General features: G+C 29.0%; 1 protein-coding gene across 3 annotated transcripts in view; it reads left to right on the top strand.

Moving 5' to 3' along the window:
- LOC107436675 (uncharacterized) overlaps positions 1–27,015 on the top strand; it is a 52,862-nt gene that overhangs the window by 4,485 nt on the left and 21,362 nt on the right. Inside the window, exons 2-11 of one of the 3 annotated variants that reach the window (XM_043040901.2) lie at positions 1,246–1,751; positions 3,378–3,516; positions 3,605–3,895; positions 8,970–9,115; positions 13,610–13,709; positions 16,239–16,358; positions 17,325–17,459; positions 22,554–22,813; positions 24,597–24,684; positions 24,853–24,929. In XM_043040901.2, the coding sequence (XP_042896835.1) occupies positions 1,254–1,751; positions 3,378–3,516; positions 3,605–3,895; positions 8,970–9,115; positions 13,610–13,709; positions 16,239–16,358; positions 17,325–17,459; positions 22,554–22,813; positions 24,597–24,684; positions 24,853–24,929 (1,854 nt within the window). In that variant the 5' untranslated portion in view covers positions 1,246–1,253. Of the gene's footprint in view, positions 1–1,245; positions 1,752–3,377; positions 3,517–3,604; positions 3,896–6,824; positions 6,946–8,969; positions 9,116–13,609; positions 13,710–16,238; positions 16,359–17,324; positions 17,460–22,553; positions 22,814–24,596; positions 24,685–24,852; positions 24,930–27,015 lie in introns of those variants that run through there. The other 2 variants (XM_043040902.2, XM_071182211.1) reach the window with 2 other exon arrangements.

A 27,015-nucleotide genomic window follows, 5' to 3' on the forward strand; every position in this document is an offset into this window, starting at 1 on the left:
TTTTTTTTTATTTACTTTATTTTATTTTCTAAAATTTATTTTTTGATATTTTAACGTGATTAAAGTTATATATATATATATATATAAACAATTATCCTTTATAAAAGTTTTTATAAGGATGTTACATCATAACTCATGCCCAGTAGTAATAACTCAGTATTGATTTGCAACACTAAGGAAAAATTCTAACATTTCACTGCGGAACGTGTGATAAAATATTAGAATTTAAATTAATTAAAATATTAGAATTTAATATATGTTTCACTAGTTTCAAAAGTCAAAAATGTCTAATGCACTAAACTAATAGTATTTCTAAACGAAAGTGATTAAAATTAATTTCTGAAAGTAAATTAGAGAAGATTAAAAGACATAATGTTGAAATTTAAATAGTTACTATAGGTAAGACTGATATTTTTATGCTTAACTTTGTTTTGTCTGTAATTTTTTTTCTTAAAGTATGATTTATTTTCCCCCGCCAGGCTAGATTGAATCTGTAGTGCCATTATCGTGCTGTGCTACTTCTACTACCGGGAACATCTGCATTATCAACAGTTCATTTAAATAGTTTTTTTTGTTTATTACCAGAATACTAAATTTAAGTGTAAAAATTCCGGATCAAATTACGGTAAAAAGCACTGGCAAGGGTGCAGCATCCGTAAAATCCATATTTCCCGTAAAATTAGATAATTCTTGCAGAAATATTTATTTTATTTCCAAGATTCAGTGAATTTACGGCAAACATTACTGTAAAAGTTACAGTATATCAGATTTTTTTGTTTAGTAAAATTTTACGATAAAAATGTATTTTTGATAAAACTAGACTCATGGTACAGGGGAAAGTGTTACAGCTTCTCTTGGCCGAAAGTGACCTGGAGCACCAAAGGTAGAATACTGATTTAGCTCTATAGTTTCACCTGCTAGCATTAGCTGGGCATAATGGAATGGCCTTCACGCCTAGGGTGGCCCTACCAGGAGCTAAGCTCCCGACGTTCTTCGCCCATTCCGCCCAGTGGCACCCCCTCGCCACGGTGAGGCAGCTAATTGCCGTATGCTAAAAATGCCGTATCAAATTACGGTAAAAAGTAGCGGCCCTCAGGGTGTCGATAAAACGTACCGACACCCTGAGGGCCGCTACTTTTTACCGTAATTTGATACGGCATTTTTCACAGCTCAAAAATGTCATGTAAGTGTACATTGATCTAAAACAATAAAAAAGGAAATTTTACACTTTGTTTAATATTACAGATTGATCTATGCAAGGAAGAATGACGTGTAATATACTTATTCTTTACACAACAGACACTGACGAACTTACCAAGGAACTTCTCACATGTTTGAACAATGTTTCAATCAACTCCATTTGCTTAGACGATGAGGAAGAAATTCCAAAGCTATCTCATATTCAGAAATTGTCCAATTCTAGGCTTTACATTATATTTTTTTCACCGAAATTCTTAACTTTCTTGGAAACGAAGCCGTTGGATGCTTTTTACATATGCAACCAGCTGGAGCCGAAGTCAGTTGTGGCTATCTTTTGTAATGGATTAGCAGAAAAAGATATCCGATGTTACCATACTGCATCTCTTAGAGATTTCAATAGTTGGAGTAAGTTCCACATTGAAGAACAATCCCATGGAAGTGAAAAAAAGCGTGTTTTTCCTACTGATTTAATCAATAAAGTCAAATCAGTGATATACAATGGCTGTTCAGAGAAAGATGACGTGATAGTTGTTCCTCAATATCTTACCAAAGTAAGTAATTTTAGAACATAACTTTCGTGCGCGATACATTTTTAAATCACTCTGCATTGCAAGATAATGAATTCAACCATTTTAAATCCCTTTCTGTAATAAACTAAGGTATTGATATAAATATAAATCACCTTATTAAGACGGATAAAATATGGAGCAAATTTGAGATCAGTATTCTCTAAGATTATATCTCAATTAGGGATCTATCTACAAATAAAATAAAAATAAAAGATGCACGGCTGCTAGGAATGTATAGTAACCCTAAAACACAGGGGTGGTTAGAAAAATCCATAATGTTGGGTTAAAATTTCGAAATTTAACGATTAAAAAGATTAGACGAATTTTTTATTCGTCTTTTTTTCTTAATAATTTAAAAATATTTTAACCGATTTTCGATCATGTGTACTTAACAAAACTGCCGACCGGCCTGTGTAGGGGGCAGGGAACTGTCCTTGCATCAGAAAGGTTCTGGGTTAGAATCCTGGGCAAGGCATGGATGTTCTTTCCTTCTCTGTACTATCTGTCCTCACTGTGGGAGCGATGTTTACCCACCTAATATGGTTGCCCCTGAAAGAGAGGTCAACAAAATCTGCCTGAATTGACGGATGTTAACACAGGTGGGCATTAGAAAAAAAATAAGTAAAATAAAACTTAACAAAACTCATCATATTCAAATGAAATGTTCTGGAAGAACATCAATCTAGATCAAAAATCTCATTTGGCATTTAAGAAAAATATTAAATGAATCATTAAATCATTGTCAAAATCATTAAATAAATTATTAAATGTTGTTTAAATGCAATATTTATGTAAATATTTATTTAATAAATTCAGTTTTCAATAGGAATTCTCATATTTTTTACATAATAAGAATTGTACAATTCCAGTAACCCTGAAAAGTTATTCGCTTATTTATTTTTAAACAAAAACGGACAAACACTAGCATTCAGAAATCAATTCTAACAACTTAAGATCGTTTATATGTTACATATACACTGAAGAGCCAAAAAAACTGGTATACCTGCCTAATATCGTGTAGAGTACCCGCGAGAACGCAGAAGTGCCGCAACACGACGTGGCATGGATTCGATCAATGTGTGAAGTAGTGCTGGAGATAATTGACACCATGAATCCTGCAGGGTTGTCCATAAGTGAGAGTAAGAGAGGGCGAGGATATCTTCTGAACATCACGTTGCAAGGCATCCCAAATATATTCAATAATGTTCATATCTGGGGATTTTGGTGGCCAGCGGCACTCTTCTGAATTTAGACACTTCCGCTGGCCACCAAAATCCCCAGACATGAACTTTATTGAACATATTTGGGATGCCTTCCAACGTGACGTTCAGAAGATATTCCCACCCCCTCTTACTCCCACTGGTTTCTGGACAGCCCTGCAGGATTCATGGTGTCAATTATCTCCAGCACTACTTCACACACTGATCGAATCCATGCCACGTCGCGTTGTTCTTCGTACTTGCGGGTACCCTACACGATATTAGGCAGGTATAACACTTTTTTTGGCTCTTCAGTGTATAAGCAAATAAATTATACATCACTTTTAGAATTTTTTTAAGAGTATGAGTTTTTATCTCCAATTTATATATTATCATTTGATATTTTTAGGACAATAATACTGTTTATGTGATATTTTCGAAAGCTATTGAGAAATCAGATGATATAAAAATCAGGCTAGACAACAAAATGAGTTGTGAGGTTGCAGCTGAATCTATGAATCCATACGTATTGAAATTTTCTCTATTTAGTAAGTTTCATTTGAACAAAACCAAATCTTTTTTAAAAAATTCCTATTCAGTTGTGAACTTATGGCTAGTTTGTATGTTATTTTTCAGATTCATTCTTATATAGCCCTCATGTGGTCAGTATAATGGTCCTAAAGAATGGGACAATCATGGCTCAACAAAAGATACATTTGCTATGGGACATGCAGAGACTTTTAAGTAGATCTCCGGAAAACGGGAAAAATTTTAATCTCAGGCACGTTCAGTCGACACAAGAAGAAATAAATCTGGATGAGCAGCTACGATTTTTGTCTTACATTTCAGAAATGCCCTCAGATATAAATGATTTAGAGTATACATCCTATCCTACAATTTTACAGAGCAACCTACAAAAAACAAAAGGTACTAATGTAAGTGTTTATTAAAACTCATTTTTTAATCCAGTTTGTGTTAGCAGTGTAAGGTTTGTGTGAAAAGTTTCCTATAATAATTTAGATTTTAGCTGAATTCTAGAAATTCTGGATTCAACGAACAACATTATTCTTTTTATTTATCATAAACTAAATAAACATTTTTCTAGTATACTTTTTCTAAAAATAAACTCGGATATAAATGATCTAGATTGTAAACTCTATCCTTTAATTTTGCAAAACAACCACAAAAAACAAAAAGTACTAATGTAACTGTTAATAAAATCTTTTTTTGTAATCTAGTTTATGCTAACAGTACGTACATGCTATGTGTAGTACATACATTTGTGCTAATAGTATGTATATACTAATTGTATATAATAAACTGTTAAATAAACATTTTTCTAGTATACTTTTTTTCGTAAATAAATTCGGGTATAAATGATTTAGATTGTAAACCTTATCCTTTAATTTTGCAGAGCAACCACAAAAAACAAAAAGTACTAATGTAACTGTTAATAAAATCTTTTTTTGTAATCTAGTTTATGCTAACAGTACGTACATGCTATGTGTAGTACATACATTTGTGCTAATAGTATGTATATGCAAATAGTATATAATAAGCTGCTAAATAAAAAATTTTCTAGTATACTTTTTTTCATAAATAAATTAGGTATAAATAATTTAGATTTTAAACCCTATCCTTTAATTTTGCAAAGCAACCGCAAAAAACAAGAAGTACTAAAGTAACTGTTAATCAAACTTTTTTTTGTAATCAAGTTTGTGCTAACATTACGTACACATGTTATATGTGGTACATATATTTGTGTTAATAGTATGTATATGCTAATTGTATATTGTGTAAGACCTGAATCAGAAATTTCTGAGTCAGAAGTTAAATTTAGAATTTAACGGAATTTTTTTAACTCTAAAATTTAAACATTTCTGGATTCCTCCAATAACATCATATTATTTATTTATTTTTATTTCTCATAAACTGCTTAATCAACATTTGCCTAGCACACTTATTTTTCAGAAATAACCTTAAAAATGATTTAAATTATACACCATGTCCTTTAATTTTACACTGCCATCACAAGAAACAAAAGGTACTAATGTGTTTATTAAATATTATTTTAAATCTAGTTGGTGCTAACGGTATATAAACTAAATTTTAATTTTAACGTAATTTTTTAAATTTAAAATTTAGCTTTCTGATATCATCCAGTATCATCTTATTGTTTACTTACTTTTTTTTTATGTATAAGCTGTTTAATTAACATTTTTATTTATGCGAACATTAAACATTAATATTTTTTTACTGTTTTTGTTACTTTTTTTGGCAAGAATTCTTTTTCGTTTGTTTTAAAATGATATTTTCATTCTTAAATGATATTTTATTATTATATATTTCATTTTAATAACGATTCATTTATTTTGCTATTCGGTATTCAGGACACTTTGGGCTAATCAACATTTTTCATTGTGAAATATGATTTTTTTAAATATTTCTAGGCGAGTCGAAATTTTTTCCTCTTTATGAAGTTACCTATGCATTACATATGAAGTTATGCAGATAAATATATTTTGAGCATTGTAGAAAAAGTATGCCCGTAAAGTTACCATGACCACAAAAATACCGGTTTCCCCATTTAATTTTCCCGCTCCCAATAAATGGCTACTGAGAGTAAATTAACATTATGCTCGTAAAAGTTCTCTTTAGTTTATGGCTCCAATGCTGTTTGAGACTAAAGCGATTCGTTTACCGAATCAAGGCGAACCATGTAACGAGTTGAAATACTGTTATCAATCGAGGAGTGAAGGAGTTGCGTGTTCGTTGTCCATGGCCTCTTACGTGGAAGGAGTAACTTTGGCTCCATAACTAGATGATTTAATCATTATGGAAACCCCGGCCAAGGTGATTTAGGAAGTTTTTTTCGCTGGACTGGAACACAACCCAGAAGGCAAGGGAACTTCTGGATCAGGAGTAGGGACAAACTAGTCTTCGTGAAGGATTTTTTAATGGAAATAGCCCGCATTTGCGCTCTAAACTATGATCCGTCTATCTCTTGAAGATATTTTACGTCAGCACCGTGGTCGGTACGAGTTTGAAGCAGAATTCGTATCAACTAGCCACCACTGGGATTCAAACCTGGGTCATCTCATTGGGAGGCTCACGTCCTCTGAGTTACCGTGGTTCAAGGAACTAGCCTTATTAATTAAAGGTCGATTCTACTAATTTTATTGAAATTCGTTAAATTTACGGGCACTGGGCTCTTTTTCCGCACAGGAGTGATATTGCCTTATAAATTAATAGTCAATTCTCAGAATTTTACAGAATTTTCTCAGTGTATAGGTAAATTGCGTATCAATTTTATTCACAATTATAAAATAATTTCATAGATGCATAGAATTGATACGAATATTTTATGGATTGTAACTAGGAAAGAAAATGTTTATGTAGTATTCGACATGCATACACTTACAGGTATTTCGAAGTCATGCTTGCCGAAATGGATACAAATATTTACTATCGGTATACGGCATCATGTGTGTTCTAAATTATGAAAACAAATAATTAGTTGGATGTTTTAAATAAAAATTAATTTTCAAACAATACGTTTCAAAAAATAAAGTGTTGGCAAGGTCAAAATTATCAACAGAAAAAAAAATTTACATGTGTATGAAATGAATTTCCACGGCTTATTGCACAACTTTTAGTTAAAAAAAAAAAAACTCGCATTTGTTGCTGTTTACACTTCCGCAATGAATCATCACAACTTTCCCAACGTGTTGAGTCTTTTTTAATGACTTACTCAACTATTTATGTTTTTCAACAACTAAGCTCGTTATCGTAATTTATTATGTGTTTTCACATTTCCTTTTTTTTTAAATTCTTGTTTTTAATTCTCCGCTGTGACTAAAAAGTTTGTTGTCGGTCATTATTTTTAAATATCGAGAATGACAAAAAAAAATGATGACGAGTTAATAGGCAATGGAAGAACAATTTGCTGATTGGAAGCATCAAGCAGATTTTAAAAGGTAATTACTTGGATTTTAACTACACTGTAAAAGAGGAAAAAATTATAAAATAAATATTAGGCTGTTTCGTCATTTAAAACTGTTTCTCTAAGTTTTAAAGATTGTCAATAATGTATTTGTATTTTCTAAATAAATATGTTAAAATTCGCGAAAATATTTTAATTTGTACTTATAAATCTTTATCTATAATCATTTGTTACTCCAAAGGCGTTGATTCCTATGCTAACTTTAATAAAAAGTAAAATTTAAACTAAGAAAGAAAACAATTTTTATTCAATGATATATAGCTAAATTAATTGTAAAATTCCTTTTCGAATACTCTTTCGAAGAATTTTTTTCCAAAATATAGTGTCTGATGAAATAAAAATACATTGATTACAAATAAATTTAATCTAATTTATGTATAAAAGGATACAGCATAACAGAGGTACAATATAAATTTAGCATTTCGTCTAATATATGTTGAAAAAATATAGTTGCTATAAAAATTTATCTTTTTAGTATTCTTTTAAATTTCTTTTTTGAAAATTTTTTTCAAGTGATATTAAAGTTTATTAAAATTTGCTAAATTTTTTTTTCCTTGAAACTTTGAAAATTCAACTGACACAATTTGAAAAAATAGTGAAACAATTATGTGAATTTATGGAATATGGCTGGTGTTAGGAGTTTTTTTTTTTTTTCATTTTTTTTTCAAAAATTAGTGTTGTTAATACTCAATTAGCAGCCTACCATATTAAATTATTTTCATCACCAAAAGTGATTTGTGCAAAAATGCCCACTCAATCCATTTAGAAAATGTTTAAAATAATGTAAAATAATAATAAATAATAATTACGAGATATTATTTTAACTTATTACTTATTATTTATTATTAATAAGTACGAGATCATAATTTTTTTCAAATTTCCTTGCCTGACACAATTTGTTTTTGATTTTATAAACGCCAGCTCAATTTTTTGGGTTTACGACTACCAATGTTCAACTCCATAGCCTTGTGTTTTTGAACCCAATCCAGAAGACTACGAAACTCCTTGATCAAGTATTCAGAAAAGTTTGCCTTCATGGAGGAGTTTTTGCTGGAACTAACAGTCATTTGCGTTGCATGGAGAGAAAAATCACGAAAACCTCCCAAGGTTAGCCTAACGGAAAAAGGACTCTAACCCATGATCCGTTTACCACTAAGAACATTTTACGTCATCATTGTGGTCTGTGCAAGCCAGGGGCAGAATTTGTATCGAACAACCATCGCTGGAATTCAAACCCGGGTTACCTCATTCGGATTTGAACCCCAGTTACCTAGTTGGGATTCGAACCCGGGTTACGTCGTTGTGAGACGAGCCCTCTATCATCTGAGCCACCACGGTTTTTGCCTTACATAATTAAAGTAACTCAAGAAGTAATGGTATTATTTTAAAGATGCCATTGCGACTGATGATGATAATGCACATGTATACAGATTCAGGATACACAAAAACCGCATACAGATACACAAGATACGCTGGCCGGTTTTTTCAAAAATTGGACTGACGGTTTTCGAAAATTTATAATAGGGAAATGGTTAAGGTTATGATAAAAAGAAAAAAATAGTAGACTTTTGGAGTAAACTTATGTGACAGAAAATTAGGATTTCCTGCCGTAATTTTCCACTTTAGTTTTAAAAAAATGTCAACAAATAGAGCTGGAAATAGTTGACCAATTACTCAAATAAATAAACTACTTAAAATCCAATATGAAACGCGGAAAGAATTTACAACAGTACTTTTTTTGAACAAATTAACGGAGAAAAAAATTAATGCCTTACCTCATGCATTTGAGCAAGATTTGTTTTTTTTTAATATAAATTTTTCCTGTTAAAATGTTTTAAAACTGTACTAACTAAGCTCAGTATTTACTTAAATTCACCTGATAAATAATAAACTCGTAAGGTATGTAAGGAGTTTTTATACTACTGTGAAAGTAAATAAAAAATAATTCAGAAGGGGTTTTATAACATGCTTTTTATTAGTTGCATTTTATATTTATAGAAAATGATGTTGATGATGAATTAAACTTTAAAACACTTTGTGAACACTATGGAGTGAAAGATTCAAGCCTTTCAATGGATGAGGATACTGCATCGTCCATTAATTCAACAGAACTTACAATCAAAGAGAGTGACGTGACAGAAAAAGTAATACTTAATATATTTTATTGATACTAAAATTTTCTGTTATCAGTATTGCTACATTGCTTCTAAATACATAGTTTGATAATTGTCAATGATTACCATGACAACTGATACAGTCTATCGGTCAGTTAGCGATACGTTTTATAACTCAAAAAGCAGCGAAAGGTTAATTTTAATGTCAGAAACAACCTTTATCAACAGAATTATAAATGATTAGTAAATAAACCATGCAAGCTTGAAACAATGTTAAATTTAACTATGCGCGCTATGAGGTTTGCCTTGAGTACAACTAACTTGCACTAAGCTTGCACAACTGACAAACTTCTAAAACCGAGGATAAATTCACTTTCTCAAGATGTGTTTTAGATTTTTAACACCATCACTAAAACAAGGTTTATTTGCGCAGACTTTTATATACTTTCTTTAAAATTTCAAAAGTGATGGTTAGCCTGAAATTTTTTTTGTTGAAACATTGAAGTTTTCAACACAAACAAAATTTTGCATTTGATTGTGGACAAAACTAGTATGAAAAAAAGACAAAAACATGGTTTACAGTAAAAGCTAAAAAATGAGTTGTTTTGTCATTATTCAAAAGCTGGGAATACTAATATTTCTACTCAGTTTAAGCAAAGAATTTATTAGTCAACCTTTCTATGACAAGCAAATTAAAATAAAAATGCTACGTTCATCGTAAGGTTGCCCGCTGTCTGGAAAGGTATAATTAATTACATAATGAATTTTTTGTTGTAAACAAAAATTATTGCGAATAAAACAAAAATATTAATATCAAAAATAAGGAATTTTAAATGTAATTAAACTTATTTATTATTTTAAAAAGTATGTCTTTTGAACAAGAGGCGAAAAATTTTTGGTACATTACTAGATAAGACTTATTTTAGTTTATAACCGTTGTTGAACAGCCGACCCATTTTCGGTTTATAACTATTAATAAAGATTACTCCATAACCTCATAATTTTGAACCCAATCCACAAGACAAGAAAACTTCTGGATCAATTGGGGGAAAATATCGCCTTCATGGAGGACGATATGATTTATTTAATTTTTTGTGTGGGCATATTTTAGTGTGATGCAACGTTCTGATGGAGATTTTCTAATGGACGATTTCGAAGTACTGAATAATACCATTTTATAGATTATTTACTTTATGTATACCTCGTAAAAAGAGCGGGTATTCATCTAGTAAGCAAAGTCTACAACATCACTCATAGTAATTCTACTAACTCATTACAGTTAGATATAATAATGATAGATAGTAAAGAAAATGGTTCATTAGAAGCTAGAATAGCTCATATAGATAGCTAGAAAGTAAAGAAAATAGTTCATTTAATATGGCGCAAACTTGTATAAGTAATTATGTTACAGACACCCTACCGACAAATTATTTAAATATCTTTATATTGCCAACGCTGATAGAATATGGTTATTATCTCACCACACTAGAAATCAGAGTAAAAATAAACTTTTTTAAACTTTAAAGTAATATTTATTTTGTAATATGATTTTAAAAACTGTATATATCAATAGTCATTCTCTAGTGTCAAAGTATATAGAAAAACATCTTTTTTATGATTTGTAATAAATGCCTTTATTCCGTGCTAAATACATTCCCATTTTCTGTAAAAATAAATTCAAATTATAAAATTTTATTGCTTCGAACTCCAAACTAATATAACGTTTAAAATAAAATGTGTGACTGAAATAGTATTTCTTTAATTTTATTTCATGAGTTTTAAACTGAAAGTAAGAAAATAGTTCTTAAAATGCGCCATTTTTAGAATCGTCTGCTCAAAAAGTCATGTTTTTTTCTTATAAATAAAAGCATATTAAAACTTTTTTGGGTAAAAATTGTTCTATAGCACTAATTTATATATTGTAAAACATTAGAAAGCTCATTTTAGCCCAAATATATTAATAAAAGAAAATTATGAGAAAAATGTATATGAAGCATTGTTTGCAATTATGCAATGAAAAATTATTCAAAATCGATGAGCTCAAAAAATAAAAACCAAACGATATCTAGTAACATTGTTTTAACATCAAGTTTGGAAACATATTTCGCTTTATCTTTTTCATAAATTTCTAAGCTTTTGTGTTTGTTAAAAAGATTCTGAAGATTACAAAATTTGTTAATGTGATATCGCAGGGCATTGAATATGGTTCATACGTAAGTTTCATTTTCGTTATTTAAATATTTTTTTTGTTCTATTTATATTGAAACAAAATATTAATTGTAGAACCTGTTTGCATCTAAATGCACGCCAAATAGATGCTAAGCCAAAGAACTTAGTAAGGGCGAACGTATATCAACATCGCTAACTTTTGAAATGATGTTGCACAACCTTCTTCTTGCTTGCCATCTTAAATAGTGTGAAATGAGGAAATTAAAACTTATTGAATAAAAACTATTATTTTGTTAATAAGAATTAATAAAAATGATATTTAAAAATCGTTACAAATATACGACTTTTTGATCGCATTTAAAAAAACTGATTTAAGAATGATAAATATTGTTTCGTGCAGACGATTTTCTACTACAGCAAAACAAAAGTAAACATTCTTAACGCGCTATTTTCAATGGTCTAATCAAATTCAATGTCCTTGCAAAGTCATATAGCTTTTTCTTTTTCAAGAACGAATGTTCTCCTCATTTATTGAAATAAATCATCAAGTTTATGATTCTAGTAAGACGATGAAACTATAACCCTTTTTTAATAATTCTGTAAAATATATATCGTAAAATATAGTACGAATTAAATTTCCGTCCGACAAGTTTAACTTTTGAAAACTTTTATATATTTTTAAAGCATAATTATATAATTTGATAACTAAATAAAACGGAACTAATGTTGCTGCGGAAGATTATTTTGATCCTACATCGCAATAGTCTTTTCTTAACTTGCAACGGAGTAAAAATGCAAATTTTTGTTTTTTGTTATTATTCCTAATTGTAATGTAAGTAATCGCAAAAGCTTTTATTTATGACGTGTAAAAGTAACATGAATAAATACTATGTTATCATGAATAATTTATAATTTATCACAAGCAAATCATAAATATTCATCAATAATATAATAATAATATTCATCATTTGCGTGTTATGTTTACAAATTAAAAAAATATAGATGCGACGTTAGTGATTCTTTTAATTTTTAAATGTTCCTTCTTAAACTCTTAAAACATAAAATAAATTAATAATTAAAATATATATATGAACTTTTTTATAAATACAACAATTTAGTTTTTAGAAATTACGAAAAACAGATGAAAATATTAAATTTTTATGTTTTTAACATCTTGCTCAGTTATTTGTAGAAGCTTATTGTAAAACATGTAATATCTTATTACAACGATGAAAAAAATATTTCCACACGGCATTCATGTCTTGAAAACTTCATGTCTAGACGTTGAAATATGTACCATGAAAAGTTTTTAAATACGGTTAACAATTGTTTCAAAAAACTTTTCAGTTCAATAAAAAATGTTCAAAAAATTTTTATTTCAAAATTTATTAAGTTTCAAAATTTCATTGAAAAGCATTCTAATATTTTATCTAACAAATAAAAATAATATTTATATTCTTAAGTTTTTTTTATTATATTGTAATAAAAAGCACATTAAGTTCTTAATTTGGCTATAACGTTTTGAAAAAAACAAAAACAAAAGGTCTTTAAATTCCTGGGTGCATATTTGAGAATTAATCTACCTAAAATGTACCATAATTGATGAATGTTTCCAATTTTAATTCTGAGAAGTAGTTTTGGTACCATAGCGTTTTAATGCAAAATGAAACCTTATGGGTATTTCCCTTACATTGAGTGTTATCTTCATAAAAACCAAAATCATAAAACTAGAAATAAAGATATATTTATGCGATAATTTAAACAGGGCATTTTGCTTCCACCTGAAACAGTCAAAATCTGAAAATAAAAACAATGATAATAGAAATAAAAATGTGTGAGTAGTACGATTTTAGGGAACGGAAGAAAACTGTATAATTGATTTTAAGAAATTTAAAACTTAAATTCAAAACATTATACTATCTATATAACAATACGTTTCATATCATTGTGCTTTCTCCTTAACTATCTGATTAATTGATTTTGCTTTTATATAAGAAGTTAACAGCAACAAACTATTTTTATGCCATAATTATTTTATGCATTTTGTAACACTTTTGGGATTTTAAAAAATATGCATTTAAAAATAATAAAAGAGACGCATTGGAAAACAAACATTTTGACTTCTTAGAAATTAAAAAAAAAAAACAATTTTGGGACTTTTTGAAATTTTTTGATAGCTAAAATCGAGTTCAAAAACATATTTCTGAAATATAAATGTGTTTTTTTTGCGTGTTATTTATTATTTTAATATGGATTGAGTTTTTTTAAAAAAAAATTTTTTCAATCTAAAATGTTTAGTAAAAATCATTTAATGTATTTAGTGAATAATGCGCATTATTGAAATTCTTTTAACAGGAAGTTGATGATTTTGAGAAAAACAGTCTCGGAAGTACACTTAAATTACCGGATATGGATGCTTCTTATCAAATGAAATCTTTCATCGAAGTGGATTCAGGTGAGAGTAAAAATATTATTTATAATTAACAGATGAATGAATGAAGTTTAATACGCAAAAAAGGTGAAAGGGGAAATGTTTACATCCTATATTTTCAAATTTATTGATTTGATTGAAATCGGTTGAAATCCGAAAAAAAGGTGAAAGGGGAAACGTTTACATCATATACTTTCAAACTTATTGATTTGATTGAAATAATTTGAAATCCAAAAAAAAAAAAGGAAAAATAGTGAAAGGGGAAAAGTTACATCATATATTTTCAAATTTATTGATTTGATTAAAATCAGTTAAAACAATAGGTATAAATGCGTATGTGAATCACTATAATCATTCACTATCTCGACACAAGAAACACAATTCATAATATTGTATTCCGATAAACAATTCCCAATGTATATAGTTTTCATATTGTGGTTATTACACATCGTGTTTCAGTCATTAGTAGTCACATTCTTTCCATATACAACTTATCAAACCCAGCGAAAATTTTAATTTTTTAAAGAAACATTGCATAGTTTCTTTATTCTAACAAATAAGATAGAAAAATATTTAGTATGAAAATGATACGTTCTTAGAGAGCACATGCAAAAACTGGGTGATCTATTATGAATTATTTGACAAAAAATACCGAATTAATTTATTATTTTAAGGAATTTTACTCAAGTTTATATGAAATTTGTATTTTGAAACTTAAGTGTAAGAAATGGTTTCTTTAAACGCCTTGCTTTGAAAATTGATTAAAAAAATTATAAACAGAAAATTAAAAAAAAAACATTTTCAAAAAACGTCCAACATTCACGGAGAAAAAAAATTCACCGTATCATTCGTTCAGTAATTTTTCCTCTCATATGGTAATTTTTTGCTGAAAAGTTTGATTTTCAAAATTATAGTTTTGGTTTTCAAAATTGTAATTAAATTATTACCACATATTTAGAAAAAATGCAAAACTGAAAGTAAATTTCACCGAATAAATGGTTTTTATGCTGTTAAGCGCTTCGGTGAAAATTATCAAGGTTCTTAGTGTTCCCACCGAGTCAGAAACACGGTAAATTTTACCATATTCTGATAGTTTTGACCATACTCTTTTTCTTAGTGTAACAGGAGAAACAAATCGAAAGTACAAGGTGGTATGAGTATTTTCTGCAAACTATGCAATATTTTCTAAAGAAAAATGAATAAAGGTGACTATTTAAACTCAAACTGGTAGGAAACAGTCAACTCTGTTTAAGAGAATCAGTACTCAGTGAGCAAACATTAACTCAAAATGCTTTAAAAACTAAATAGTAACAGTTGAAAGTGGTTATTGAAATCTGAACTACTTTAAATTTGAATAGCACTTTTTTTATTGACTCCAACAGTATAACACAAATAAATTAATTAGCTAATATGCTCTTTCCATTATTCATTAATTAGTTAATGAAGTTATGTTAATTATCACTTTCACACAAATCTATGTTGTTTATTAATTTCCACATTTTAGAAGTCATTGAATACCAAATTAATTTCCAAGTTAAATAATTTAAAGATAGCAAATATTTTATCTAATAACCAAGATAAAAATTTATTTTTAGTTCATAAAACCAATTTAAATTACAAATATCTCGGTTAAATTTTGATCTAATGACCAGATCTTCGCTCACTTCCAGGTGGTGATCTTATGTATGTTTACTAGTATGGTTTTAAATTAAGAAATTCGGCACAATGATTTTTTAAAGTATTGATGTATGGTTTTCGCAGCATTAGATCTACTTTCTCGAATTGCTGACTTTGAATTCAAAAACCAAGAAACAAAATTTTTTTTAACAATATATATTTTTACCATGTTTTATATATATATATATATANTATATATATATATAACAGTCATTGAACAGCTGACCCAATGTTTGGGTTTACGACTACCAGTGTTCAACTCCGTAGCCTTCTAATTTTGAACCAATCCAGAAGACAAGGAAACTCCTGGATCAGAACACTCAAAGGTATGATTTGATATGGGAAAATAGGATTATGGATATGGGATCTGATATGGGAAAATAGGATTAACAGATTTAGCGTGCATCAATCACCATTTACTACACCGAGAGTCTTCGGTCGGCGGGAATCGAACCCTTGACCTATTGGACATCGGTCCAGTGCCCTACCAATCAGGCTATTCCGGCCCTTTGTCATGTTTTGGAGTATTTAAAAGTGAAATTAAAACATCATACATCTGATAAAATTTAATATTTGACAAGAATAAAACAGTTATGTATCCTAGTAGCATTCAAACCTGAAAATTGCAAAAAAAAAAGTTCGATCCGAGCGATCTGTTTCAAATTGAAGCAGTGTTAGGATAAAATATATAAAATGACTTAACCGTAAAAGAAAGACGTCTTTTTGTATAAACAAAAAAAAATTAAAAATTTCATTTGAAGGATACAGCTATTAAGTTTCTTTTATTTTTAAAGAAACGAACTGATAGCAAAGTAGTAAAATTTTAAAATAATAAAATAGGATTTAAAATATTAATCAAAATATCTTACTTTTCAGCAGCTCCTGTTTCAAGATATACTCGGAGATCTCTTTCATTACCATCGACTTTGATTTCGGTCACTGAGAACTGGGACAGTGAGGAATATTACTTGGATATGACTAACAAAAAACATACAGGTACAATTGTTGTTTCATTAATCTATGCATACTGTTAATTATCGGAAAATACAAAATAAAATAAATTTCTTAAAAATTTATATTTTCGCTCTTTCTGATGGAAAAAACCACAATGAAGTTTTATCTTTTTCAATATGTCAAAGTAAGACCTCAAATACCGTCAAGTAATTGGGATAAACATTCTGCACTGTAAAAAATTCAAGATCAAATTACGATATAAATTACCGGCAGTTTAAAAGCATCATCCGTAAAATCCATTTTTACCTTCAAATATTATACAGTAAATTTCTACAATAATATATATTTATTTAATTAGAGTAATTCAGTGATTTCAGGGTAATTATTACTGTAAAATTATTGTACATCTTATTTTTTGTTCCGTAACAAGTTCCGATAAAAATAAATTTTACGGTAAAAAATACTGGCACTCTCAGTGCCGGTACTTTTTACCCTAATGTTTTGCAGCGTGCAGATTTTTGTGTGCAGCCATACTATTTCTGTGTTAATTTCAAATAGGAAACAAAAATATATAATTAAACAATACTCAGTTTATTTTAATTTCAATTTGGAATTTTCACTATTTAAATATAATTATCTTTTATAGCAAACTCATTTTCATCTTATCGTTTTAAATGTTCGTAAATAAATTAGTCAAGCATTTTTTTAAAAATTTTAGCTAATAAATAGTTCCGTCTTTTACTTACAAGTATTTGTGCATTAGTTATTATTAAAGTCTCTTTTTAATCACATAATGTATTAAGTGTTTGAAGGCTCATTTTTCAATCAATAAATGTTTTAATTTAGCATTTGTTAGTTATCGAATGTTAACTATTTTTTGTAAATATTTTTTGTTTTTACATTCTGCAGTTAAAATTAATAGATTTAAGTTCATTTGTGAGAGAACTACGATTGAAAAAATGCAGTATCTTAGTTATCAATATAAGTTTCTTTTGTTTAATTTTTAAGAATCCGAAAAGAAAACGAAACCACATGAGAAATTGATTCAAAACATGGTTGGTAATCAAGATAATCTGGCTAGTACCACTGGTCCGACAAGTCCGTCTTCTCTATCTAGTGGACATTATGTTACGATGAACATAGGTAAGTAACAATAAAATTTTAATATCAACTGAACCAAGGAATTAAAATTAAGCTGTACTAATTTCATAATATTGTTTTCTTCTCTTCTCTAAATATTTAAAAAACATCTATTATATATTTCTCTTACACGGCGACAAAAAAAGCCTCATTACAACTCCTTGAATGGCAACGCTAGATCATCGACCAATGATTGCCGCTAAAAATGTCACATGCCGAATCTAGCTGCTGTGGCACAGCATATAGCGCTTTTAAAAACGGAAACTGAAGTAACGTTAAGCTAGGTAGAAGTGAGTAGTCTTTGTCGATGGATCTCTATTTTAGTATTTCGTCAAAAGCGCTTTTTATCACGAATTTATATATTACGAATTTATTTGACGATTTTTGATTTATCTCACGAATTTATTTGCTTTATTATTGTTATTAGTTATTCACTGAAAAATGAGTCTCAGTCGTGCTGTTACGCTTTAAGATTTTATAATATAGCACAATTCTAATAGGTTTAACGAATTACGTGTCATTTATTTGAATTCAAATTTATTTTAATGACTTAGTATTTGCTAAAAAGATGTAATTTATTTTTTAAAAAAATGTTGTTATATGGATTTGAATGATTGTTTTGAATTCTTAGAATTTTGTGTATTTGCAATGTACCTAAGTTAGTAGCGAGCGAAGTGAGTAATTTTCGTGCGTAGTAATTTTCGGGGATTGGCGAGTGTTAGCGAGCAGGGGGCGCAGCCCACTAATTATTAATTAATAAGCTCCAGTGTTCTGAAAGCAATGATTCAAGGCTGAATTGGCTAGTTAGTTCTGGATACCTGCAAGTGACGTAGTATGGGTATCTCGATCCTGATTGGTTATTGAAACATGGCATTTGTTTACGTTAGCAACTGTTCTTTCCATTCCTAGCCTGTCAAGCAGGGTTCGTGATTTTTTTGATTTTTTTAAAAAAAATCAAAAGAATCAGATTTTTTTGATTTAAATCGGATTTTTTTGATTTAAATCAGATTTTTTTGATATTTATTCAAATACACTGTAGGAACTTTAATTTATGATTAAAAAAAATTATAAATGTTTAATCAAATTAACTTAATATTAAAACTATATTGTAACAATATTTTAGAAGCTCTAACTAAAATAATTTTTCATTATAATACATGGCTTTGAATGCATAGCAACCATTTTGAAACAAATGCATGATTAAAATTTAAAGACTAGATGAAATAGAGAATTTAAAGAATACTTCAGGGGTCTGTCTGGGTTTTTCTGAGAGGTACCTATTTTGTGAAAATTAAAAATTATATTAAAAAATCAACACAAATATAGTAAAAATATGGATTTATCGTTTCTTACGAGACACAAAAATAAAATTTTAAGAAAAAGTATTTTGTGTGATTATTCTATCATTTTTCCTAAAGTTGAATTTGTAAAGGTACCGTTAAACGGTAGTAAATTTGGCTTGGACAGACCCCTGTACTTTAACTATTAAAACAAAGTTTCAGTTAGCAAACCATAACTTTAATTTAAAATTGTGATTTTTTTTTTTTTTCTCTTGATTTTTAAAATGACAAAATAAATGTAGCAGACTGTGTTTATAAATGTAGTTATTCATCAAAAAATAAATAAATATTTAATCTATATATTTTTATATTAAAATATTCACTTTTAATTCTATATCAAAATAGATAAGTTAAGCTAAAAAAAAATTAGAAAATCTATGTACTCATTGGAATTTTTTTTCACAAAATTTCTTTATAGAAAATCAGATAATGTCAAAGATACTGTAAACATATTATGAGAAAAAAATACCAGTTAATAACCCTACTGCATCAAATAGACTTTGAAAGAGTTTGAAAGGGAAGAATGACACTATATTAGGAAAAAAACATCTGAATTCATCAGCCCTTTTTTTTTCTTTTTCTGTTTTTGGCATATTAGGGTAATTTCTTTTTAATATAACCTCAAGCTTCAGAAATATACATTTTCCACCAATAAAACATGATGTAGATTTTAATTCACGCTTTTTCATTCAAAAGGTAGAATTTTAATTAACATTATTTGTATTATTTTTTGAAAAAAATTCATGTTTATTAATTACTTTCTACAGCTATGCAAGTCTATATTAAGACAGCATTAAATGTTTACTTTAATCTGTACTTTCAATCTCAAGAATTAAAAGATTTTTAAAAATGTAATTTCAAATGTGTTGGAATTTAACACAAACCAAGAAAGTAATTTCGTTAACTAAAATTAATTAATGCAGCAATTTATTTAAATTAAATTTTAATACTAAGAAAAGAAAATAATAAATGTATCAAAAATTTAAAACACTGTTTTTTAACTTTTAAAATCAATATATACAGATAAAAAAAATCAGTTGATTTAAATCAATGATTTTTTTAAAAAAATCATTTGATTTAAATCATGATTAAAATCGTGATTTAAATCAAGCTGATTTAAATCAACAAACCCTGCTGTCAAGTACCAATTATCTTAAATAACACAGCCTATGTTCTTTCACAAAGATTTCAATTCTACCATTAGAAAGAAACTTAGCTCAACTTTAATACTCCATATTGCTGATAAAGATTAGCTAGTGCTGACGTAATAGGCCACATGCGTGAGTATTGGTTGTCTTCTTGCAGTGCAAGTACCCAATTGCGCGTAATACATCTTTATTTTTTATGGCGACCTTTTAAAATTTAGCGATAAGCAACCAGAACTTTTTTTCCTGTAATTGGGAAGAGGACACTAGTTGGAATCAATTATCTGTTACAGAAACTCGGTTTATTTCAGTTGATTTGCGTCACTCTATTTGATAACCTGCTGCTTTCAATTTTCTTATTAATTTTCCCTCATTCTCAGCACTTATACTCGCTCATTTATGTGTTTTCAATATTTCTAAAATGCCCGTTAAAATGCTTTTCTTGTTTTTTTTCTTTCACTTAATGCTTTTGTTCCCTTTCTTTTTGCCGTTGATAGGGACGAATATAATATTACTGAGCTAATGGCTTCACAATGAATAGATACATTTTCTTTAAAAGCATTTTTAGCAGCATCATTTCTAAGTTTTAGCCGTATATTCGCTTTCCGTTCAATTTTATGAAATGAATATAAGCAGAAATGTAGGACTCTTCGTAACTTTTAAGTGCATTGTTAAAAAAACGTAAATATCATGTATTTGTAAAACCATTTTTAAGCAATTATAAAGAATTTATTCTTATTAGAAATACAATACATTTCAATTTTCTTGCTTATTCTTATAAGAAAATAGTAAAAAATATCAATGAAAGTAGTCTAAACGAATGCATTTTATGAATTCAAGTAACTATAAGGAAAAAGAAATTCTGGTAAAATTATCATACTATATGTGAATGACAATTCCGGTAAAAAAAGGTATAATTCTAATTAATAAAACCAAAACATATAATATTTAAACCATGTATTTGGTAATTTTTCTGTGCATATGGTAATGGTTTACCTGAAATTCTGGTTTTCAAAATAATAGTTCTTATTACAACACATTTAATTAAGAAATATCAAAATGAAAAATAAATTTAATCGAAAAAATAGCTTTTATGCTATGTTCTGAGGTATCATACTAAAATTACCAAATTTTACCACATTTACCAAGTTTTATCGCATATTATAAGACTATATTTTATTGTTAATTTTCGAAAGATCCTTACCAAAGCGCTTCGGTAAAAATTACTGAGCTTTTTGGTGTTCCCAGAATCAGAAAACGGTAAATTTTACCATATTTTGGTAGATTTGACTATACATTTTTTCTCAGAGTAATTTGGCAGCAATGATAAAAATTCCGAAACTAAACACCCCTTTGAAATAGTTGGTGAAAAGTTTGGAGAGTAAAATAGTTAGGGTTTAAGTAACCTGTCCTATTCATCCCCACTCTACTTTTTCAATAAATAAATAAAAAAAATAATTAATACATCTACAGACAGGCAAGAATGTAGGCAGACAAGCAAATAAATGAAACAAACATGCACATAAATAAATAAATAGATAAATATATAAATAAATGGTTTGAGATTTAACTATAATATTGGTAAACCCTTTACGATACGAAATTGGGACAGCCATAACTTGCTGTAAAACAGAATCATGCTTTTGTAAAAGTGAACAATAACATTAAGTAACCCAGTTTAAGGCGTATGGTTCAATTTAGCACTATATTAAGGTTGCAACAAATTAGATTGTTATTGTGATTCAACAGGCTCCAAATTTTTGTAGTAGTCTATTGTGCCTCAATCATGTTTAAGAACAAAAAATGAATTGCATATTAATGCTATGGCATCAACTTTGGTGTTCTATTCTCGCTATTTTCCCGCTTTTTTTTATTCTTATATCCAATGACAGACTATAGACAGTAACAGCATACATAAACATCTAATAAAAATAAGAACAGAAACAAAAGATGCTGCAACAGAGTCTATTAATCACAACATGTCTCTAGCTTCCCAATAGCGTTCATTGATAGAATCCCTGCAAGGTGCAGAGAAAGTGTGTGGAGTTCATATCCTCACCAGAACTGCAAAGAGTGCATACCGGGGAAGGAACGATACCAAATCTAGACAGATGTTTCCGCAGACAGTCATGACCGGTGGCCAAGCGGAATTCAGCCACCTCTCTTCATCTTGCCCATTTCGCAAATTTAGGATGGTAGCCCTCCAAGACTTAGTAGAAGTACGGTCAATAAGTTCTTCATGATCACAGGTCTTAAAGGTCCTCTTAATAAGCTGTTTGAACAGAAGGGCATAATGTGCACAAAAGTCTGAATAATTAAGGCCCCCTTTTTTGCTAAGTAGTCTGCATATTCATTACCCGTAACCCCGGAATGGGCAGGAACCCACTGGAGAACAATGATTTTCTTAAGGGATGCTATGTATTCAAGTTGGAGGCGGCATATTTTCCCACTTACACTGTTCTTTTAATTTTAAATAAAGCTTTCTCAGAAAATGTATTTTGGCGCTCCCAACTTCTTTCTCCTTTTTAGCTATAGGATGGTATAAACATAACGTTCGATTTTTAAAATTTTAAATTGTGACATCATTTAATCTATGTTTGCGTGTTTTTTAGCTGCCGTTGAGCAAAGAAACAGGTTATCTTTATTGAAGAGACCCCTAACCCGTAGTCAGCAAGAATTGCTTCATTTGCTGCATGGATGTAAAATGGGTGATACGACGATTTCGAACGCTGAGAATGAGTTTCAACAATGGAGAGAAAGGCATTGCATTACAAATTCCGAGAAAAGAGAGCCGTTGCGTTTAACTCATGAGAAAGCTAGAAAAATGATGGTTTTTTCATTTCCATGGAAAAAGTCAAAGAAAGAGTCAAAGGTATGAATTGGCTATCATTTTTGTACTATAATGTTTAAAATTGGGTTATGAATTAAGTAAATTTTTCCCCTGATTATTAAGTATTAAAATATTTGTACAAAACTTTTCTTACAATTTTTAATGAAAAAATTAAGAATGAATAAATAAGAGAAAATGTCAGCCGACTTAATGGAAATCTCATACCTTAAACATCAATATTTTAAAGTAAAAATAATGTCCATAACACTACATTAATTTTGGCGTATTACTTATTAAGTACCATAAAAAATTTCTGAGTTTAAAAATTTGATCGATTAAAATTTTACATGGTGGATAGAGCATCCGGCTACGGGCCCAAACGTCCCTAGTTCGATTCCAGACTTTAGCCAAGGAAAACTTTTCCTCAGTACTCCACATTGATGACAATGTACAATAAACACGCTTTATGGCAAATGAAGTCTTTATACTAAGTATGCTATATAGTTTGAAGTCTTTATACTAAGTATGCTATATAGCCTTGCTATATAGTTTGCTTTGACACGATAACCACAATCAACATCGCATTTTTTACGTCAATTGTACATACATTTACACACATATACATCCATATACATACATATACATCCTCCAGCCGTATAGAAGGAATTCAGTACGAAACTTTGTTACGAAAAAAATTTTATCAACTTTTTTTCTTCCTTTTGTTTATTTGCTTTTTTATCATGTGGAAATTTTCTGGCACTTTTTCTGCTGGAGATTTTTTGTACTATTGCAGAATTTTTTTGGAGCGTGGGTGTAGAGTTTTATGACCTCATGAAAAAGGTGCATTTATTACATATGTTATGAAGCGCTACAATAAAGCATTTAGAAAATAAAATTGGAGTTGGTTTATTAAATAGGTCGTGCGATTCCCACAAAGAGAAAAATATCTTACTTTTAATTAATGCATACTTGAGCCAAAAATAAATTAAAGGACAGAATGTGAATTTATAAGTGTGAGAAAGCGTTTTGTTTTGAATAATAAACTAAGAAAATGATTTAGAGAAAAGAAATGACATAAAAAGATTAATTGAAGCTTTTTATGTTGCATATATATTTATATACATACTGATAATCTTAAATTTAAGTTATGCACAAATGCAAAACAATGCAAAAACCAGCTCCACGAAAAGACATATAGTTTGTCTAAGCTAAGAACTCCTCCCGCCATAAAGTCTAAAGCCGTTTGGTGCTATGGAAACAAGAATGGCGCATTTTAGGGAGGGTAGCTTTATTCTAGGACTAACACAATAGATCGAAGATATTCCCTTTCTCTCGCCAACTCCTGCCGAAACCACTCCAAAACTGTGACCCCGCACCCCTACTTAAAATAGTCATACCTCGTTACCATGGTCACTGCCACAGGTCCAGACGAATGTCTGGAGGAGTTCTTATTTTAGACAAACTGTAGGTTTTTATAGGACAGTAGAATGTTTTTTTTTTCTTCTTTTTTTTTCCTAACACAAGAATTCTGTCTTCAATTTAGACATCCTAAAAGCGTGGAGGTGATTAGTTCGATTCTCTTAGTAACCGACATCATGTATTTTTTATGAAATAATTTTTCACTAAGTAAAATACTAACCTTCCGTATTGTAACCAATTGTAGAAAAATTGAACAGTATTATTCAAACATAAGGAAAAAGTGTGCTTTAAATTGCGCCAGTTTAAACTAAATTATCTTTATTATCATTATTTAAAATTCTTTACAAACTGCCATTAAAGTATTAAAATATTGTTTTTTCCTTTCAATATAAATTTTTATTTTCAGATTACGGATCAACAAAATAAGGTTTCTCCAACAATAACTGATTCTTCATTACATTCGACTCTTTCCAGAAAGATATCTAATACATCAAGTAAGAGCTAAGAATATGTATTTTAAATTTCATAAATTTAATTAAATGAAATACAAATTATAAAATCGGCAATTACTAATTATGCGTTTATATGAACGATAGATTTACTTTAAGCCATACATTAAAAATGTAAAGATATATTTTGCTTTTTATTATCTTTCAATTTAGGTAATAGCTCTAAAGCAAGTGTGGCAAGTCAGCTGAGTGTACAACGATTTGGTGATGCTACACCAGAATTTATAAAGGTAAAACTTTAATGCCAGAAAATTTATTCTCTCATTTAATGAGAAAAGGAAAAGGATTTTATCCTTGTATAAATTAATTGAATGATTACCTACTCATATTAAGAAGGTATAATGTGGAGAAAAAAACTTATTTGAGGAAAATGAAATTTGAAGTGGGGAATCCCATTTATGTATAATAAAAGCATAATGAACCACACTTCGCTTAAGTAGAATTAAGCTTTCGCTTTATTTGCTTTCGAATTATAAATAAGTATCTGTTTACATAATATCTATAATGTAAATTTATATTTACTTTACGTGAAAAATTGTGTCTCAATTAAATTGTCTTGGATTTGTGTTGATTTATTCCATGTCATCTAATAGTCGGAAAAAAAATCCAATGCTTTCCTTATTTTTAATAAGAACAAGTTAGGTTCCCATTTGTGTTAATAGAAAAGCATCGCTGTGATAGGGTTAAAACTTAAACTCTCATAATTTCTATTCGAAAATATCAATTTGGAGATCATTATTTCTTATTTATAAGAAACAAATATGGCACTAATTCATAGTCAGTAATCTTGCTTGCTAAAGACATCAATTGAGTATGACTACACGAAACTACGAGACATAAAATAACTAATTTTAAAATTAAAACTCTAACTAAGTAATCTGTAAGAAAGTGAAAGTGTTTTTCCTAGCAGAGTTAATTAAATGAATTGGAATGTAAGAGTTGTCCAAACCAGTTGCTAAACTACATCTTTTAGTGGAATAAATCAATCAATTATAGTAATTTTGTGGTTGTGAATGTCAACTAGCTGTTTGCACAATTCCTATTGAGCGATACGTATTTCTATCCAAATAGAAACATCTGCTATCTAACTAATTGATCGTTGATGGATTGCCGCCAGTGTAGAGGTAAGTGAAGTGACGTCATCTTAGACATTTCTATACCAGAAGCATACGTATATATTTTCTCGGGAAAATTAACTATGAAGTTAAAGTTTATTTTCTCGCCCATGTGATTAACTTAGAAACCTTTCATTTCATTCACCAGCTATTGAAGACAGATTAATGTAGCAATATATTTATTAATTCCTCTTTTTGTCGTTGTAAAAATGATAAAGTTTTGGTGAAATTGTGATTAAATTATTTGAAGGTAATTTTTGAACAGATTGATTACAAACACACGCTTAGTTGTCAATTGTTTCTTTTAAGTTTAATGGAACAGTTAATAACACGCTTAAATTTTGCTTTTAAGTTAAGTAGAACATTTATGCTTATGTTACAAAATAAAAGTGTCACGTGAAATCTTGTTAAGAGTTACATTTTAATAGTTTTGATAATAGTATGCAGAACTTAATAACTTAAATAACATAAATAACTAAAGAACAGAGCATTGTGACCTTCAAATAGTAATTTGTCGCAGTTATATTGGTAACCTTACTTCTAAAACTTTAAATGATGGCAAAATGCAAATCAAAATTTCCTTCAAAAAGTTCAACTAAAAATGCCAGGTATTTTTTCACAAGCATTTTTAATGTAACATTGCGTTTTACAGAAAATAATTCTTTTGATAAAATCAATTGTTTTAATAAAAATGATTTTTGAGGTAACCAGAGAGTTTTCGTGTATCAGCAAAATATCTTAGATATATTGAATTTCATGTTTAGATAAAGTCACTCTAAAATATTATCGCCAGAAGAAAAAAAAGATAACTTTACTATAATAACCACCTGAAAATAAATGTATTCTTGAGTTACTCCTCCGTTAAATTAAGTTACCTCGCTGTTACCACGTTTTGGTTAATTCAAATTCTCTTAGTTTCCGATTAACTTTAGAGTAGGATAAATTTTAGATACTAGCTGTCTTTAGTGACAATCTTGGTCACTTTTCAAAATTATCTTGTTCAGCATGCAAACTTTGATAGCAACCAAACTAAATCTATAGTTTAACTGTATTTAAATATTCCAATTCTTAAGCCCTTCCTCTTATAAAACCTTAATTAGTTTGAAACAGTATATTAACCATATTTCTAGCTGTATCTGGTAAAAAAGTAATTTGATTTATATATAGCATTATTTAATTCAGAAAATTCAGAATATATATA

The sequence above is a fragment of the Parasteatoda tepidariorum genome, chromosome 6 (assembly GCF_043381705.1).
Source record: "Parasteatoda tepidariorum isolate YZ-2023 chromosome 6, CAS_Ptep_4.0, whole genome shotgun sequence".
NCBI classification, from domain to species: Eukaryota; Metazoa; Arthropoda; class Arachnida; order Araneae; family Theridiidae; genus Parasteatoda; species Parasteatoda tepidariorum.